Source organism: Somniosus microcephalus, chromosome 9 (genome assembly GCF_052327205.1).
Source record: "Somniosus microcephalus isolate GS21.2 chromosome 9, FLI_Smic_1.0, whole genome shotgun sequence".
Classification (NCBI taxonomy): domain Eukaryota; kingdom Metazoa; phylum Chordata; class Chondrichthyes; order Squaliformes; family Somniosidae; genus Somniosus; species Somniosus microcephalus.
In genome coordinates this window covers 139,411,305-139,430,640 of record NC_140995.1, presented here as the reverse complement: position 1 = coordinate 139,430,640, position 19,336 = coordinate 139,411,305, and the positions used below count along the sequence as shown (strand labels likewise).

The 19,336-nt window shown below is 43.0% G+C and overlaps 1 protein-coding gene across 10 annotated transcripts in view; it reads right to left on the bottom strand.

The window, feature by feature from the left end:
• Positions 1–19,336, bottom strand: part of fam184ab (family with sequence similarity 184 member Ab) — a 106,263-nt gene that overhangs the window by 57,975 nt on the left and 28,952 nt on the right. For all 10 annotated transcript variants that reach the window (XR_015079558.1, XM_085997319.1, XM_085997320.1 and 7 more), the window contains 2 exons: positions 16,427–16,548; positions 5,458–5,608 (listed from right to left, as the gene is read on the bottom strand). Coding sequence is in view for 9 of the 10 variants with exons in the window: in XM_085997319.1 (XP_085853445.1) it covers positions 5,458–5,608; positions 16,427–16,548 (273 nt within the window). In the remaining variant the exon portion in view is untranslated. The remainder of the gene's footprint in view (positions 1–5,457; positions 5,609–16,426; positions 16,549–19,336) is intronic.

Genomic DNA, 19,336 nt, shown 5'->3' with positions numbered 1-19,336 from the left:
AGGTGGTCAGTGGATAGCACCTGTCGCCCAGTAGCCACACACTGTTTTGTCGTGGTGTCTCAAATGTTGATGGTACAGCGGACTGCCGCAGAATGAAGGCATCATATCTGCTGCCAGGATACCGAGCATTGACTTGCATGATGCGCTGAGTATGGTCGCACACCAGCTGGACACGGAGGGAGTGGAAGCCTTTCCGGTTGCGGTACATCTGCGAATTGAGATGCGGTGCCCGCAAAGCGACGTGTATGCACCATAGGGTAGCTTGCTATCCTGGCCAAGCCACGTGCTTACTCCATCTGCTTCACTCTGGCAAGAGAGAATTAAATGTATTCAGCTCTCTTTGCATAGAGAGCCTCTCTCACCTCCCTTATACAGGAGTGGACGGCGAACATGTAGATGTTACAGATGTTGCCTGCTCAAGCCTGGACGCGAAGAAGCTCAAGGCCATGGTCACCTTTACAGCCACTGCCAATGTCGTCCTCGCCCTGGACTGAGGTTGCAGGTCTGCCTGCAGCAGGTAGCAGATTTCAGTGAGCACCTCTAGTAAAACGGACACGTCACATGCACTGTTCCTCGTGAGGTTGAGGTAGGAGAATTGCTCCCTGGTGGATATGGCCTCCTGCTGACAGCCATTCTCCCCCTCCTCCTGCTGCCTCATCTCGCAGCTTGTCCTGCTCTGTATCGCCTCTGCTCATTCTCCGTGTCATGCTGCAGGCCCAGGGGGTTACAAACTACTGCACCCATGTCTGGGAGCAACTGGTCTGAGCAGACACCTTGCAAGTCAGTACCAAGTCCTTGAGCACGTGCCACACCATCCTTGTAGACTTTAGGCCACTTTAAAGTAGTCTAGAAAGCACCAAACACGTCTACAAACTCAGCAACAGCTAGTAGAAATCAATCAGCAACTAACCTGTAAGTAGGTGATGATCCCTTTAAATAGTGCTGGTGGGGGGTCCTTCCTGCTGCTTAACGCATGTTCAGCTGTGCAAGGTTAAGAGTTCCAACGTTGAGGTCGAAAATGGCACCACTGGTGTCATGATGTCACGATCTGCGTACTTTGCATACTTACGGCACACACTCCCAGCACCGTCGCGAACGCCCTCACCAAAATAGCGTCCAGCACAACCCGCACCAGAAGTGCGCGCGCTGTACGGACGCCATTTTTGAGCCAAATCGGCACCCATAGCGCTCAAACAACGGGCACTACGCAACCGAAGTTTTAGACCAAGCTCTTTTTGCATAGCTCTGAAGGTAAGAAATGCCTGCACTAAGACCTAAATATAAACATCTATGGAGGCTCTTAAAAATATTAAAATATTAGACAAAGTGTGTGATTGTCATGGTCTGTGACACAGATACATTTACAGCCATGAGGCAAATAATTTGACTTATTCAGGCCCCTATGACTGCCTCTTTTATGGTGTGTTATGGAGGAGCGATGGTGACTCCTAAACTGACTAAGCAAATTTAATAACTAGTGGATTTTCAGTATTGCTGCACGAAGGTAAATTAAATTAAGAATATAAAAGGAGAGGGCCAGGTTCCATCTGGCAATAATGAGGCAGCCAAGTGGGGAGTGTCTAAGTGAGGAATCAAAGGGAGTCATTGCCATCTCACACTGTGGTTTAGGTAGCTCTTCTTTAAAAACTCTTATTTTTCTTCCTTCTCTTTTCCCTATCTTTTCTTTCCTCCAATTCTTGCTTTCTGCCCATGCTCCTCCCCCTTTTTAGGTTTAGGTCTTTTTCCTTTTCTCATTCCTTACTTACACTTTATCGTGCTTTGACCATTCAATTTTGTCTTTTTCCTGTTGCCTTTCCATTTAGGTTGCCTGCAGTTCTGCTTTGTCAATCACTTTTCCAGCATGCTCGAGTCTGTCAGGTTGACTCTGTGGCAGAATTTAGAAGCCACTGAGTAAAATGTGACGAGAGGGCAATCAGGGCTGGGCCTCTGAGAATGAACGAGACAGGTGCTAGGAGGAGTGGATTGGACTTGTATTGGGAGTGTAATGTAGAGCAGCTGGCAAGTCTTAGAGTGAAGGGCTGTAAGTAGCCGGCTAGACTCGGGGTACAGCCAGATCCAGCCAGCCAACCAGATCCAGAACTGAAATGCCAGCAGTGGTTCTCCTCCGTGCATGCAAGAATGTAAATATAGCTTTGCTTTGGTCTGGCATGCATCAGGCCTCAAAGTACAGAAGTGCAGGTGGATCTGATGCTGCATGAAAGTGTGGCATGGTGTACCCGGAATTAAGGTGGTCATGAGGCCCGGAAGTTGCATCGGGACAGACTAGGCTATGGTACAATTGAAAGTTATTGGAGTGATTGGAAGATGGGATGAAGGTGGGAAAATTCAGATTTTTTTCAAGTATTGAACTTGCGCTTCTTTATTTTCTTTTATGGGGTATCGCCATGGATCTGCTAGAGTTCTGAAATCCTTGCACTAAAAATCAGCTGCTGAGATGTGCACGTCATCGTTAGTGTACTTTTATAAGAATTTTTATTTCTATTCAGTACAGCAGCGCATTACCCCCGGCTTGTTTTTTTAAGTTTCAGCAATACCACAAACGCAGTGGATCTGGCAATCACGAGAAGAGAAAAATTCAGGTCCACACCATGGCTTAGACTTTCACCACAAGTCTAAAATGTATGAAGATGCAGTAAGTAGTAGTCATGCGGAATAGTTTTGTGGAATAAATTATCTGGAAAGGCCAATGAAATTAACTTAACAGGCAACAAGAATTGAGTAGTTGGATCAAAAAGGGACAGGGTTGTTGGGCCTAAACCTTGTTTCTGTGTCTAAAATTTCTCCTATTCTTGCATTCTATACATTGGAATATTTTCACGTGTACTGCTTTAGATAGCTAATCAAATCTTGAATTAAAACAGAATTAGATTTTTTTTAAATGATAATGCACTAGAATTTTAAATAACTTGCATTATTAATTCTGAATCAAAATTTAATGAAAACAAACACAAGGCAGCTAAGTGGCAGAACACACTAGTAGTTTCTAAGTTTTCTCCCTAATGGCAATGAGATCCCAATCAGGGAAGACACTAAACAGAAGTTCGACACAACTCCATGGGAAAGAAGAAAAGTAAAAGTAGGAAAGGCATTCAGTTCTGATTACAGAGCGCTATTGGCAGAGATTTGGGAACAGGTCATCGTTCCACCCTCTCAGCCTAGCAATGACAGGTTAGACTTGAGAGTAAGCCAACTATAAAAAGGGGTGCAGAGTTATATTATTCTACAAAACCGCAAAAGTTGGCCTGTAATTTGCAGTCAGCGGCAAAGCAAAGGCATTCGCCGTTGGCCTCGAAGTAAGCTTCCCGCAAAGATCTCACGATCTCTGTGGTGATAAGTTTGGCTTTTCCAGTGTGCAGTTGAAATCAATGTAGCATAGTGGGAATCCCATAGTGCCAGCTGCTGTGATGGCAACAAGCTGTTTAAGTAGCCAATCACATTGCAGAATTCTCAGACAGGGAACCAGGAAATAAAAAGCACTAATAATAAATCACTTTTTTTTAAATTGAAAGCGCGAAATAAAGATTGGGACATACACATTGGGTTAAGGTAGAAGCTGAAATATCATGAACAAACTTTTAAAAATGTATTTTTTTTATTGATTTTAAAATCTAATAATTTTTACATAATGGAGAAATATGACATTCCACCAATATAAATTTAGTTTTTCAGGGCCAGAATGCTTGTTTATCAGTAGTTATTACTCTGATCGCCATTAAGAACCCAGTTACACCTCATTTAAATGGGTCTAACTTTTTATGGAGTTTCTAACAGCAATATTTGTTCGGGAAAGGGGTAGTTATCATCAGATCAGTGATTTCACTGATTGCCGGCACAAGAAATTTACAGATCACTGACAGATTTATAACACAAGTACATATTTTAAAACCTGCAAAAGATATTTTGTAAAGAAAACATAAAATACTTCATCATAAATATAGAAGTGTGTGTAGTCCTTGCAAGAAAATACCTAGGAAAGGGATTAAAAGGAAACTAGAGCCTACTTTGTTCAAACACAGTCCTACTGTGATAGGAAAATCACTGGTTTTATTCCAGAATTGTAAACTAAAAGGTAAAAAAGAACTCTCAATAACATCTGTGCTAAGCTAGAAGCTCCAAACAATCCAAGGACTGTGCTCATATCTCAACTGAATGCTAATCAACAACAACTTGCATTTATATACTGCCTTTAACATAGTGTCCCAAGGCACTTAATAAAGCAAAATAACAACAGAAAATGCTGGAAAAACTCAGCAGGTCAGGCAACATCCGTGGACAGAAATTTGAGTTGACGTTTCGGGTCGAACCCTTCTTCAAAACATGCCTAAGTGGGGTATGCTGTAAAATGCCTCAGAAGTCAATAATTATTGCAAATATAAGTTTCAGACAGAGATCAATAGATTTTTGGGAACTAAGGGAATCAAGGGATATGGGGATAGTGCAGGAAGGTGGAGTTGAGGTAGAAGATCAGCCACGATCTTATTGAATGGCGGAGCAGGCTCGAAGGGCCGAATATGCCTACTCCTGCTCCTATTTCTTATGTTCTTATGTTCCAAAGTTTAATGATCAAATTACATTTGGAAATCTAGTAACCTCTTTTAAACAAAATGAAGCATACAAAATAGTCAACATTTTCAATTTACATTAGAGAATGATACAGTCCTTGTTGACAAACCAAATATCTCCATGCTGCAACATATAGAAAAATTTAGATTTGGCACAACAGTGAGCCAAGCTAACAGTATATTTTTCTATAGTGATAAAATCTGGATTTTTTAACCATTGACACAGAAGCAGTTAGAAAGATTCCACCAAAAGCTTACAATTTCTGGGAGTTGGTGAAGGGAATAAAGTGCTCCTGTTGCATTGATTTGCTGCAAAAGTATGCACATGTAGATTCTGGACAAAGACAGGGTCAGGCTTGGCTGGTTAATGGGCTCTTCTTCCATGTCCTCCCCCATGAATAGAAAGCTCACCCATACTCACAGGCAAGGATGGCACACAAAGAATGGTTACTTGGTACCAGAAAGCTCCCACCACTGCGGTCGGTGGAATTATACCCTAGCACAAGTCACTGCCTTCAGGAGAGAAGAGGTAAAATGAGAAAATTAGAGGGAAAAATAGAAACATATCTGTGATAAAATTAGTTACAACCTTCCAGCAGAGCTACAACATTAAAAAAATATATTTTTTTTATTTCCCCTTCTATTTCTGTTAGGCTACTTAAAGCGATCATACTGATGCATTTGTGCAACAATAAAAAAAAGGGATTTTCCGTTTTAAAGAAATGCGTTTTTTTTTGGCTCATATTTATCACTGCTATTTTACTATTAAAAAAATTGTGCAGGTATCAGATGAAGGACGGTAAAATGGTTTTGCAAAGTATTAATTGCATTTAGATATGAAACAGTGTTTTTATAGCTGAGAAGACCCAGTCACCTGATTCAGAAGATCTTCCACCTTCTTCTGCCAGTCTTCTTTCTCTGCACTGATTTCCTGGTCCTTCAGATGTGATAATTGAGCCAGAGCAGAACGTTTCTCATCTGCGTGCTGTCTTTCTAACTTCTCACACAGTTTCTCATGTTGCTCCCTAAAATAAATATTTTACTTCAGTAATATGAAATACAAAAAGGTTGGCAAACTTTGGGTTGTACATGTAAGCATAGAAACAGTTAGGCAGTGAATGTCCTCAATTCATAAGGCTTAGTGATTCAATAAAGGAATGGTTAATGCTGAAATTTTTTCCGTTTTACCCTAAAAAAAAATCCTAACTGTCGTTTCCTGAAATTCTTCCCTTGTGTACACCAGTTACAAAAAGTTATGAAACTTGGTGTCTTGTCAAAGGCTTGTGAAAAGCCAATTCAAGATCCTTTGAGTCAAATTCCAAAGCTTTGTAAATTCCCCCAAATGATGCATTGGCATAAACAGTTTAAACCTTGTATTGCAACTGCAAAAAGAGTCAGCATAGTTTGGAACGGAAGCAGAACAGCCACACCAGTACAAAGGTATTTTGTGTGTGTGTTCAATGGCACGTAGAGGATTTAGTGCTACATTGGTCAATCAGCAGGATGAGAAACAGTAGCCAGCTAAGGAGTTTAGAGAACATAGGAGGAAAACTAAGAGCTGCCTACAATGCATGAAGTACCATAAGAAAGCATTAGCTAGGCCTCACAGACCATCAGTTCCTGAGGAGAGTCTAGGTCAGCAGGGATGTTCTCAACATTCACACAGCCCAACAGTCATAAAGCACTACCAGGCAGTAACAAACACCACAGCACTCAACCTCAATGTTAATGGGTCCTTCCAGGCATCCAGAAAACATCTATGCTAATGTTCCACTGCATAAAACAATGAGAAATGCTACACAAGAAAAACCTACACATACTTTTGCATGGAGGAGCAGCCGCAGTAGGAGAAAAAGACACAATTTTCTCTCACAACTATGACTTCCGTAGGATGTAGTATATCAATATGCTCCAAAGAGAACTGTCAGAATTAACGTTGTGTGCTGCATGATGCCACTGCCTTACCATAGAATTGACCATGGACCAGAAAGACAAGGAAAACCAGGAAGGCAAAAAGCCAATAGCAGCAAAGCCAATGTAAGGGAAGAGACTGACACATCAGGCTCTTGCTAGTGAATTCATCCAGTAATAAGCCACGCACCATGGTCCTTACAACACTGATCAGTTCCAGCTTATATCTTGTATTTGATATATCTTTTATATTTATCCCCGTTATATTTCATCACTATACATTGACTCAGCAAACAGCTCTTTGGTTCATAGCATAACCAGCACAAAGTTCTACAAACTAATTGCCCTTGACCTCCACTGACTCCCTATCCCACAGGGGCATCATCTTAAAATATCCTCATCTTCAAATTTAGAAACATAGAAGATAGGAGCAGGAGTAGGCCATTCGGCCCCTCGAGCCTGCTCCACCAGTCAATGAGATCATGGCTGATCATCCAAACTCAGTACCTTGTCTTCTCCCCATATCCCTTGATCCCTTTAGCCTTAAGAAATATAACCAACTCCTTCTTGAATATATTTAATGAATTGGCCTCAACTGCCTTCTGTGGTAGAGAATTCCACAGGTTCACCACTCTCTGGGTGAAGAAATTCCTCCTCATCTCTGTCCTAAATGGCCTACCCCTTATCCTTAGACTGTGACCCCTGGTTCTGGACTCCCCCGCCATCGGGAACATCCTTCCTGCATCTAGTCTGTCTAGTCCTGTTAGAATTTTATAAGTTTCAATGAGATCCCCTCTCATTCTTCTAAACTCCAGCGAGTATAAGCCCAATCGACCCAATCTCTCCTCATACGTCATTCCTGCCATCCCAGGTATCAGTCTGGTGAATCTTCGCCGCACTCCCTCCATGGCAAGAACATCCTTCCTCAGATAAGGCGACCAAAACTGCACACAATACTCAAGGTTGGGTCTCACCAAGGCCCTGTACAACTGCAGCAAGACATCCTTGTTCCTGTACTCGAACCCTCTCGTTACGAAGGCCAACATACCATGGCTTGCCCCAACCCACCTCTACACTCCATTTCTAGCTCTATGTTACAGCTTGCATCCTCTGTTCATCTGGCTCTGGCCTAATGTGTAATCCTCCTCCCTTTCCTACTTCTCCAAATTTCCTGCAACTTCCACCACTTCCCTGTATAAATGTATAAAAGGTGTTCTAATGCTGTTGTCTGCTTTTCTGATAAGCATATTAAAGGGACCAACTTGAAGGTATACATGAAGAGCTCTGTTTCTATTTGTTATGGTGCATGCTAATGAATATTGTGAATGTCACTTGCAGCTGTGCTGTATGTATATTGCAAATTAGTGCACTATGCTCTACTTTGTGTGTTACTTTGAAGAGTATCCCTTCTTGCAAGAGAAGATAGTGACTATCTGCAAATTTTCCTTACAACTGCTTTTGTTTCCAATGGCTTTCTGCCTTCATATCTTAGTGACCGAGGACTTCACACCTGTGCCAGGAATATCATGCGCTGTACTCACTATGGAAGAACTTATATTCACATGCTCATACATGTTGATAACTCAAATGCATCAACATAAGGGCAAACCACTTGGTCCTGTGCATTGCACACATACTCCTAGCAAAAGGTCCCTTGAAGACTAATCTGGTCAAGCAAAAACTGCTAAACTACAACTAGGGCCTCGAAATTCGGGAGTTTAGCGCCGGCCGTAAAGGCCCGATTTGGGGGGAAAAAATGGCGGGAGAGTTATTTTTGGCAGTGCGGCAGTGCTGACGATATCGGCGTTCGCTATCGTTATGGAGATTATGTAGATCGTGATGTCTGTGAGTGCGCAACGCACACTTGACACCCAATCTGCCATTTTGGAGTTCGCCGCTCCACTTACCTGCCTGTCTTAATTGTGACTAACTGAGCAAGCGTTGACAAGCAGGAAGGAGGCTCCAGCAGCATTATTTAAAGGGATCGTCAGCAACAACTTGCAGCTAACATAATTCTTCAGTTTGACTGGCTCTGTGCAACTCTCCGCAACTCTAGCAGCTTTATAAACTTCTATCAAGGTGCTAAGGTGAAGGGGAGTGTTTGGGCAAGTGGAGAACGCTATCACTCTTATTTAAAGACTTCTGCTCACAACACTTGCTCAAAATCATGGGGGCTCTAGTGGCAGTCCCCCTCGCACTCGAGTATCTTCGGGAGAGGGAGAGGAGGCAGTGAAGAGGAGAAGAAGCGCGCAGAGGTTGGAGGAGGAGGGCTCTCAATAGGAGGCCTTACCCAGCTAGGGTCTTCAAAGAGTACTTCTCTTATGTCCACTTAAGTGAGTAGTGTATTAATAGGCTCGCTTCAGCAAGAAGGTGTTCAAAGAACTCTGCCATCTCCTACAACCAGACCTGCAGCGCGACCACAGCTCTCACAGTGGCCCTCAATTACTTCACCAGCGGATCCTTCCAGACTGGAGCAGGAGACATAGCTAACATCTCCCAGTTTGCCGTCCATCGCTGCATCCAGGTCACTGAGGCTCTTTGCACCAGGAGAAGGGACTACATTTTCTTCTCTCTAAGCAGAGACAAGCAGGACGAGCGCACATGGCTTTGCCAGGATAGTGGGCTTCACCATGGTGCAGGGCACCATCGACTGCACCCACGTGCCTTTGCAGGCGCCTCATAACAATTCTGAGATCTTCCGTAACTGCAATGGCAACCACACAATGTGCAGTTGCTCTGCGACCACACCCAGCACATCCTGATGGTCAATGCCCGCTATCCTGGCAGCAGTCATGATGCCTTCATCCTACGTCAGTCCGGTGTGCCAGCAATCTTCCAGCCACCATGTCAAAACTGAGGGTGGCTGCTCAGACAAGGGCTATCCACTCGCACCTGGCTCAGGACTCCACTCCGCAACCAACACCTCTGCCCAGCATTCATATAATGAAAGCTATGCTGCCACTATCACCATCATCGAACAGACCATTGGGCTGCTGAAGCAACAGTTCCGCTGCCTTTACCACTCGGGAGGAGCCCCCCAGTACTCAGCGGAACGGATGTCCCATTTCGTGGTGGTCTGCTGCATGTTCCACAACTTGGCCATCATGAGGGCACAGCACTTGCCAAGAGGGATTGCGGGACAACCTCAGAAAGAGGACGAGGGAGAGGAGGAGAAAGAGGCGGAGGGAGCCAGCAAATCCCCCTTCAGCATGGGCCGTCGGTGAATGCCTCATCGGACTCCGATTTCAGTGAATGAAATCCCAGATCCCCGTTCACCACATCCTCATCAACCACATCGTCTGTCACACAATATCATAGCATTTTCCTGGTCACAAAGCTGAAATGAGAGCCACCACAAAACAAACATTCCAAACAAAATTAGTAAATTTATCAATAATCAATTCACAAATACGATATCAACTAATTACCCTTGTGCAATCTGTTAGTGCATGTCATTTGGGTGCGCTGTCCTGCTCGAGTGCTCCAACGAGGTGATCCCCCAGTGGCTGCAGCATGGCTGGTGGAAGGCTGCTGAGTTTCTGTGGGGGGAGACTTCAGATGGCCTTGCAGGATGATCTCGAGCAGCTGTGGCCCTAGAAGGCCCGGCTGTAGACTGCACCACCTTGGCATGGGCAGCAGCAGTCTGGGCTGGCTGGCTGACTGACAGACAGGCAGCAGCAAGGGCAATGGCAGAGTGGCAGTGGTGGGAACAAGAATGCGGTTATGCCGAGAGAGGACAGCAGGTTCCTGCCCCACAGACCAACTGCTACTCCCTCGGGGCGGCGCCTCAGCATGACTAGCAATCTTTTGGAGGACTGATTGTTGGCCAGCTGCGACACCCTGCAAGCCCGGTTCGACACTGGTAAACCCGGCCATAATGGCAGCAGTCTGAGCTTGGGTGTCAGCAAGCGGAGACTCGACGAGGGCAGTCTGAGTTTCGATGGCACCAAGCAGAGACTGCAGGACAGCGGTCTGCACTTCCGCTGCCGCAGTGAGCTGCTGGGTCGCTTCTGCCTGTGCTGCAATGGCAGCCGCGACATCGCCCATCACACGCAGAATCATGTCTGGGTCAACAGTCTCTCCTGGCGTTTTCCATCAGTTCCATCCTGAAAATCATGGGCTCCAAGCTTTGCGCAAAGTCCCGGCCAATGTTGAAGCCGACTCCTCCATGCTCCTTGACATTGACAAGAGGCTCTCTGGCAGGCTTGCCATTGCACCAAGCAATTCATGTGCATACCCATCACCCCTCTTTTGAAGGCCACCCCATTGAGGTCCTCATCTGAGTCATGTGCAGCAGAACTCGCGCGCGAACTCACCCTCCGGGGAGTTGGCGCACGAACTACCCTTTCCCCCCTGGCCTTGCTGCAGCCCACTCATGCCCAGTGCCTCACCCTGTGCAGATCCCACATCTACACTACCCTCTAAATTATGCGCAGTGCCAGTTTCTGAACTGATGTCTGCGAGTGTCAGATGTAGTGATGGTATGTCTTCTCCTCCCTCGCTCTCCTCCATCGCCTTAAGGACAGGCTCTGCAGCTGCTTGTTCTTGGTTATCTGAAAGCAGAAAGGCACAAGGGTCAGGGTTGGGGAGCAAGATATGCATGCATACAGTATCAGCAGCTTGTAAGTGAGAAGAAATTGTGGGATGAAGGGAAGTGCGACGTGAGGAGGAGGATTAGAAATGAGCATACCATTGTTGTGCCCAAGGGCTTCAACTTCACTCACTGCCACGGCCTCGGTGACTGTGCGTGACCTTAACCTGCAAGAGAAAGGGAAATATGTCAGATGCGATGTGCCTGCCATAGTTGAATAGCTATCAGTGTGCGCAAAGTGTGAAGTGAAGCAATGATTGTGAGGTATGAGTGGTGATAAGCAGAGATTGTTGGTAGGTGAGTGATGGGGGTGTGGTACATTGAGCAGCGTGAGGGGCTTGTGGTGCAGATGGTGGGTTATGGCATTTGCTGAAACCTTCACTCACCTTGACCTGCCGTGTGAGATCATTAAACTTCTTGCAGCATTGGATGGAAGACCTGGGGACCACGCTGATGGCTGTCACGTAAGCAGATATCTCTTGCCAGAGACTTCTATAAGTGGGCTGGTGGCTTCCTACCGGTTTGTGGGAAGAGGAACGCCCACCTCCGCTTCATGGCCACCACCAGTGAATGCGGAGCCGCATCTGTGAACCCTATTGCTCCCTCCCTCTGCTGCCGCTCAGCCATCTCTTGATAAATCAGTTCCGATTCCAAGTGGCGCTCCAAATGGAATGATAATGAGGTGCTGCTGCATCAAAGCACGTCCCTTTTAAATAGTGGAGAAAGCCTAGGCCAAACGTTACTTGCAATTAGACTGCACCCGATATTGGCCCACCTGTTAAGTGGTAAGCCAATGAGCAGCACAGCTAAATAGCGCTGGGCTATGACACCGCCCGTTTTTGGGCCTTTTCCAATTTCTAGGCCCTTTTCCAATTTCTAGGCCAAGGTCTCTAAAGCCCCTCGTAGTTGTCTGCATGCTTTCTCGAAACTCTCTGAAGCTAGCCATTACTGCATCATAGTGTGGACTTCAATACCATCAGTAAGAAATTTCAGTTTTCTCTTGGCACCACTGTTGTCTCCACTGCAGCTGCCAAATGGTCAATGGCAGAAGGTACTCCATCACAACAATAACCACATTGCTGGACCATCTTTCAGTATGTGACAGATTACAGTGACTGAGGTATACATTCACGCTCATACACCATCAGCATATGAAAGCTGACCCCATGAGGTCTGAATCCCAAAGCGACACATCAAGAGCAGTCATCATAGTGGCTTATGTCTACTGCCAAGACGTCCCTGCTTTTGCCAACAGCACTGCCTTTTGCTCACCCATGCCTGGTGACTCATCCTGTGATCCCTCTTCAAACTCATTGAATACGTCGTTCAGTGTGTGTACCTCTGGCTGTCATTTGTCTCAAGTTGTGATGTTGATGCAGTGCGTTGTGATGCGAGTTCTGGCTGTGAAGAAGCACCTTTCTGATCTGTGACCCAGCCTTCAAGTCCACGGTGGCAGTGGTGTCAGAAGAGAAGATGGAAGATTATAGGTACTATTAACAATATTGTGGCACTACCATCACTGCATGCTTTCTTGTGCAGTGCTGCTTAATGATCATTTGTTCCCAGATGAGCATAATTCTTGGCAGTGCAATACTGTAAGAACATCAACATCATCAATAACCAACAACTATATTGCATTTAGTTGTGGGCACCGATCCTCAGGAAAGATATACAGGAAACTCTCGATTTACCGGCACCCAAACAACCGGAAATCTCGGTTAACCGGCAAAATTCAGGAGTAGGTTTAGTTAAGTTTTTCTTCATATTAGTGGCCGTTTCTTGATTCTTGGCTGTGTAATCGGGTGTTTCTGCACTTGTTGCTAAGCAACAGGGACGCTTGGTCTGTGGCCGGCGTTCTTGCAGCTGTTGTTAAGCAACAGGGAAGCTTGGATTTGTTGCTGTGTACGGAGCTCTCGTACCTTTTAACTATAACTCTCTGTAATCCGGACTTTTTGATAAACCGGCACCACGCCGGTCCCGTCGGTGCCGGATAAAAAAGAGTTTCCTGTACTGGCCTTGGAAGAGAAAGAGTGCAGATTTACCAGAATGATACCAGGGTATAAAGGGTTAAATTATGAGGACAGGGTGCATAAACTTGGCCTGTATTCCCTCGAGTTTAGATGGTTGAGGAATGATCCAACTGAAGTGCTTAAAATTTTTAAAGGATTTGATAGGGGAGGATATAGAAACTATTTCCTCTGATGGGGGAATCCAGAACATGATTTTAAAATTAGAGCTAGGCCATTTAGGAATGAAATCAGCAGGCACTTTTTCACAGAAGGGGTAGTGGAAATCTGGAACTCATTGGAACAAAGGCTGTGGATGCTGAGTCAATTGAAATTTTCAAGGCAGAGATCAATGATTTTTGTTAGGTAAGGGTATCAATATAGAACAAAGGTGAATAAATGGAGTGAGGTACAGATCAGCCATGATCTAACTGAATGGGGTAACAGGCTCAAGGGGCTGAATGGTATGCTCCCTGTTCCTATGTGACTTGCATTTATATAGCGCCTTTAACATAGAAAAATGTCCTAAAGTGCTGCAATTTTTTTTAATGGATACCAAGCAAAGAATAAGACATTAGGAGGGGCTTGGGTAAAGAAGTGGGTTAGAAGGAAGGTCTCAAAAACAGAGAATGGAGGTGGAAGGTTCATGGACACTCCAGAGCACGCGGTCTGTAGGACAGGTTAAATGACTGGACATAAGAATAGAACATGATGGAATAGTTAGCATATAAGATGATGAAGGAATTTAATTAAACTAACAAAGCATGATTATAATTAACTAATACAATTAAGGCCTAAGGAGAATGGAAAGTTACTAAGAGAAAAGAAATGAACTTAGCTGAATAATGTACGAAACGTGGCCTCGAGAGGTACAGTTAAGAATTGCAGCCCTTAGTTCCCACAGTTTCATGTCGAGGTCAGTCATGTGACATCTACTGAGTCAGTATGAGTGACAGTTGCAGATAAAGAAACTGTACAAGTAGATGTGTTACAAGAATGGTATAAATATGTAATGAAATCCTTTGTCAGGTGAACACAGCATTTGGAACAACCTTGAATGGTGATGCGCCTAGCCCCCGATGAGTCTCCTGCTGGTGAGTACATAGACATATTCCTTGCTTGTATTACTTGTGTGTTGTCAAATAAAATCTCTGTTAAGTTGCTATGAGTCCTGGTTCTCGAGTCTTTATTCACAGAGTGTGGATCACTTAGAAAACACAGCCCGGGCACCTGAAAGCACTGTCCCCAACGGTGCGGTGACAGGGAGGGGTGCACAAGAGGCCAGTGTCAGGGGAACAGAGTGTTCCGGGGGAGGGGACAGAAATTGGGAGGTTATAAAGATAAGTAAGGATGGGCAAGGCCATGAAGGAATTTAAGCACATGGATGTGAAATCTTAATTGAAGGCATGGGGTATTGGGAGTCAACGTAGGTAAGCACAGACAGGTATGATGAGCTACTGGACTTGGTGCAAAATAAGATACAGGACGTAGAGTTTGAATGAAAGTTTATGGAGGATGGAGGTTCAGACTGAAGAGCATTGGAATAGTCATGTTTGGAGATGACAAAAGCATGCATGAATATTTCAGCTGCAAACAAGTAGCAATAGAGTGCAAAGTTCCAAAAGTGGAAGTAGGCAGGATATTGGGTATGAAGCTCAGCTCAGGGTCAAATAGGATGCTGAACTTGTGAACAGTGTAGTTTAGCCCAAGACTATGGCCGGGAAGGGCGATAGTGGCAAGGGTACAGAGTTTGTAGTAGCTGCCGAGGTGGATGGCTTTGGTCTTCCCAATGTCCCTATGTAGGTACTGCTGAGCCTAACGGGAAGTATCTGGAGAGTAGCCCTATACTGCTGCCTGGATGCAAGTGGGGCAGGCAGGCAGACAGAAGCATTTGCCTTGCTGGAAATCTGCCATTATATTTATAAACATAGCATGACTGATATCAGGAATTTAAGCAGAGTGGAGGAATAAAATCTGCATCAACCAACACTCCATGATGTGCTGTGGGAATGTGAGTGTGCACATGTGCGTTTTGCATATAGTACACACACGTCTTGAACATAAGTCACCTTACTTTCTGTTATGATTTTTCATTCTAAAACAACAGGATATCAGAACGGATAATGTAGGAACTGTATGACTCAAAAGCAAGGAAAGCAGATAGAAAACCATTAATGAGAACTTATGAAAATAACAAATCCTGACCAGGTCAGGTCAACATACCAAAAAGGAAAAAAAAATGGACCAAACGCTTTTTGAAAATTCCATGAGATCTTTTCTTCAGTAACTGAAATTTTTAATTCTCAAAATAAGGTTTTAAAACATTTTTTTTAATTACATATTTTACAATAACATTATTAAATTTATCCACTGAATTGTCTTTTATTGCTTTCCATGATATTTTTACTTCAAGTCTTCAGCATGTTGCAAAAAACTCAGCTTCAACTGGATTTCCCCAGAACAATGTTGCCAGTCATCAACTATATTGGTGCATTGAGCATATGGACCTTTCAGCATTTCCCAGCAATCATCAGTCGGTTTCTGATTTAAAATCGGGCATCTCCCCTCAACCATGAAGACTTGAATGTTTTTGCTTTTTCCAAAAGACTTGGAAACAAACTCATAATTCAATTCTCAAAGCTTTATTTTAGGCAAGTCATGCATTTATAATATTAACAACAGCTCCAATGCTCAATTTGACAAGAACTGTGTTTTCCGACACTTAGAAAACAAAAAAATTGTTTATTCAAAATATATTAATTTTTCTCAACAGAAGAGTTGAAGTTTTTTTTATTTTTCCAAATGATTGAAATCCAGCTGGAAGATCATCTTTAATTATTGTACGCCTCCTGATTGGCTGCTGCCAAGTCACATGTGTCAGTTTTGAGCTGTAAGATATGTATACGGATATTTACTATTATACTTACCTTTCAGTCTCCTTAAAGCTAGATGGTACTGTGAGGTTATGCCCTAGATACCACCCACTTCATGAGCTTGTCCCATTTCCTGCTCTCGGTTCCCCCTGCTCATCCTTGTTGCCACTTCAGACCTCAAACATCTGTCCCTATCTACCACTCTGGGATCTGCTTTGCCTGGGCAACTGTTGTGCTGCTAAAACACAGGCAAAATAACTTACTTCCATAGAGAGATTTTAAAAATTGTTTCAAACTTTGATGATTTTAATACTTATGCATAAAACAGAAAATGTAACCTTACTTAATTTAATCAATCTTGGATACCATTAAAAACTGAAAAATTATATAATGGCATTATTACGAAAAAAAATTCTAGTTAACTGGCAGTGAGATTGCATTCAAGCAGAACACTGGAATTACCTTACAGTTGCTTTCCATTTTTGTTCTAGATCCTTTTCCAATTTTTTCAATTTGAGTTTCTCCTCTTCTTTTGCTACAGTCAGTCTTGCCTCATAGTCCTGCCTTTGCTGTTCCAACTCTCCCTATGGCATACAAGTATATTATTCTTGTTACTGTAGTTAAGTAATTGTTTAAGAGCTACAAAAAGGTAACTTCTACTGTAATTATTTATTTGAAGCAGCGTACAAATTGGATTGTTACTATCGGGCTTTATCCCAATACTTTTATCTTACTTCATGACAGAGGCCAAATCTTCTACGAACAAAAACCTCCACACTTCTTCACGCAATGACTGGGATAGCATGCCACAAGATGCTAATTACCCCTCCACTATGGTATCATGCACCTGTGATTAGATTGATGCCCACCACATTCTATCTACTTGGAAGCTGGCAAATACCACGCTGTTAGACCATCATGTTCAGGCTAAAAGTAACAGTGAGTTCATTACAACAGCAGAAAACCGCAGCAAGATATTAGTACAGTACTTGACTTGCACAATAAATAAACTGCTTCAAAATAGGAAAATGGCAGCCTAAAGTTGGTTAAGTTAATTTTAGTATCTTTTGACTGACTCACTAACAGACGTTACTGAAATCATATTTTATTGGATTCTTGAAAATCTATTAATGTTTTTAAACAACCTGACTTCTCTTAGAACAAAGCTTCATTGATGGCCTAGCCATTAGAGATAATGAATGTCAGTCTGAGAGTCTGTGGATTCACATTTCAAAGAGCCATTCCCCAACCAATCTGCTATCTTTAGCCTAACTAATTTCTAAGTACAGATCGTGGCACCAAAGGTGGCTAGCCAACTCTGAGTGAATCTGTGGTACATTAGCCACTTTCAGGTATTTACTATCCTATCACACAGAAGAAACTTATTTTCATCTATAGCTAGCTAAAACCAATCTTTAAACATTTACCCTACTTATTTAAAGTTATATAATACAGAAATTCTCCCTATTTTACATAGGTTGAACAGTTTATTTTTGTCATATGGATTTCTTACAGAACATAAATGTAAGACAACTTATTTTCCCCTCAGAATCATAGAATAGTACAGCACAGAAGCAGTCTGTGTCGGCTCTTTCGAAGAGCAATCCAGTTTGTTCCGCTCCCCCGCACTTTCCCCATATCTGCCATTTTTTTTCCTTCAAGTATTTATCCAATTCCCTTTTGAAGGCTACTATTGAATTTGCATCCACCACCCTATCAGGCAGTGCATTCCAAATCCTAATCACTCGTGTAAAAAAGTTTTTCCTCATGTCACCTCTGGTCCTTTTGCCAATCACCTTAAATCTCTTCCCTCTCATTATCTACCCTTGAGTCATTGGAAACAGTAAGATTTGAAATTTAGGAATGTAAAAATTAATGATGAAATAAAGGAAGCCCTATAACCAAAATGGTAAAGAATCACAGATATATATCTTACTGTGTCAATTTTATTACAGGATTCATCAATTTTCTTGTGATGTTGTGGTCACAATCATTCTTCAAAATCAGAAACTGCCTTAATTCTCAACTGGTATGGACATGGTAATTTGCTTGGACGTGGGAAATTTATTGATCAACAAATGATTTTGAAGAGGGGATTGTACCCCATTTCAGCATATTTCAGGATCAGGAGGTTAGATCCTTAGAAGGGTCTTAGTGTGCCAGAGGTCAGAGAGCCAAGTCTTTCTCAACAATTAAAGGATCATGAGAATGCTCATTATTTATTCTACCCAAATGCTGTGAATAACCTGTGATATTGGGGGCAGGACTAAAGTGTACAAAAGACATGGTCCAGCTAAGTTTCTAAAAGCAATTGAAAACTGCTCATCTATAAGAGTTCTAATTCAGCAGTGGGATTTCCAACTTTTTTTTAAAAACTAAAAGCCTATGGCAGAGAGCTGCTGACAGCAAGAGAAAAATGAACTAAGGGCAAGAATGAAGTTTCTTAATAGACTGGCAGTCTAGGTGATTTCGACCTTTGCGATGTAGGCAGTATCCTACTTGGGCGAGGTAGAGCAACTGAAGAATACTGTGTTAGTTATGACAGTGGTGAGAAATACAAAGATCTATATTGGAAAGGCTGCTTATTTATTTCAACTATAGAATGTACAAAATTATGGAATATTATGGATGTTTCTAGTTAAAATTAAGGTAATTACAACTCTGAGTGCAGTCAATCATGGTGGCAATGCAATTTTTCCATGGAAAGCAAGAGAGCAGAATTAATTGACTTGTTTCCTAGTAATTACACAGTCCCCCCTCTCCATGTTTCTTTATGGGCTGTAAATTTCACAATTTGAGGCCAACAAAATAGATCTACTAATCAATCCATTATACCCCAGTGTCTTCCAGCTACCCAAAGCATTACTAATAAAAAATGTTTAATTAGAAGATAGCCTCTCCTTAAGAATCACAATACTTCATTACATTAAAGATCAAGATCAGTTTTTATGAAAGCATTCACATTCCTCAAGGAAAATTTCAGTTAGCTTCCTAAACTCTCTTTTAAGAGAGGGAGCGTTTAAACAAGTATTAGAAGTTCTGATGTATCTGGATTTTTTTCGTCATCTGGCCCGCCATGTCAACAAATGAAGGTGCACCGATACATTGCTGTCAATTACTCCTATACACAGGACACATTTAAAAGGTAATTTTCGAGTTCACACTGCTTGGTGGGTAGCTTCACCTGCCGGCAGTACACATCATAAATTCCAATATCCGGTCAAAACTTATAGGCAGCATGTTTCCAAATTTCAAGTATGGGCTGCCAGCAGGTAAGGCACCCCACTAGCAACACGGACTTGTTAAATTTACCCCTTTAACCTAATCACTGTAGGTTGTTTATTTTCAGTTGTTTGATGGCAGTACAGCATT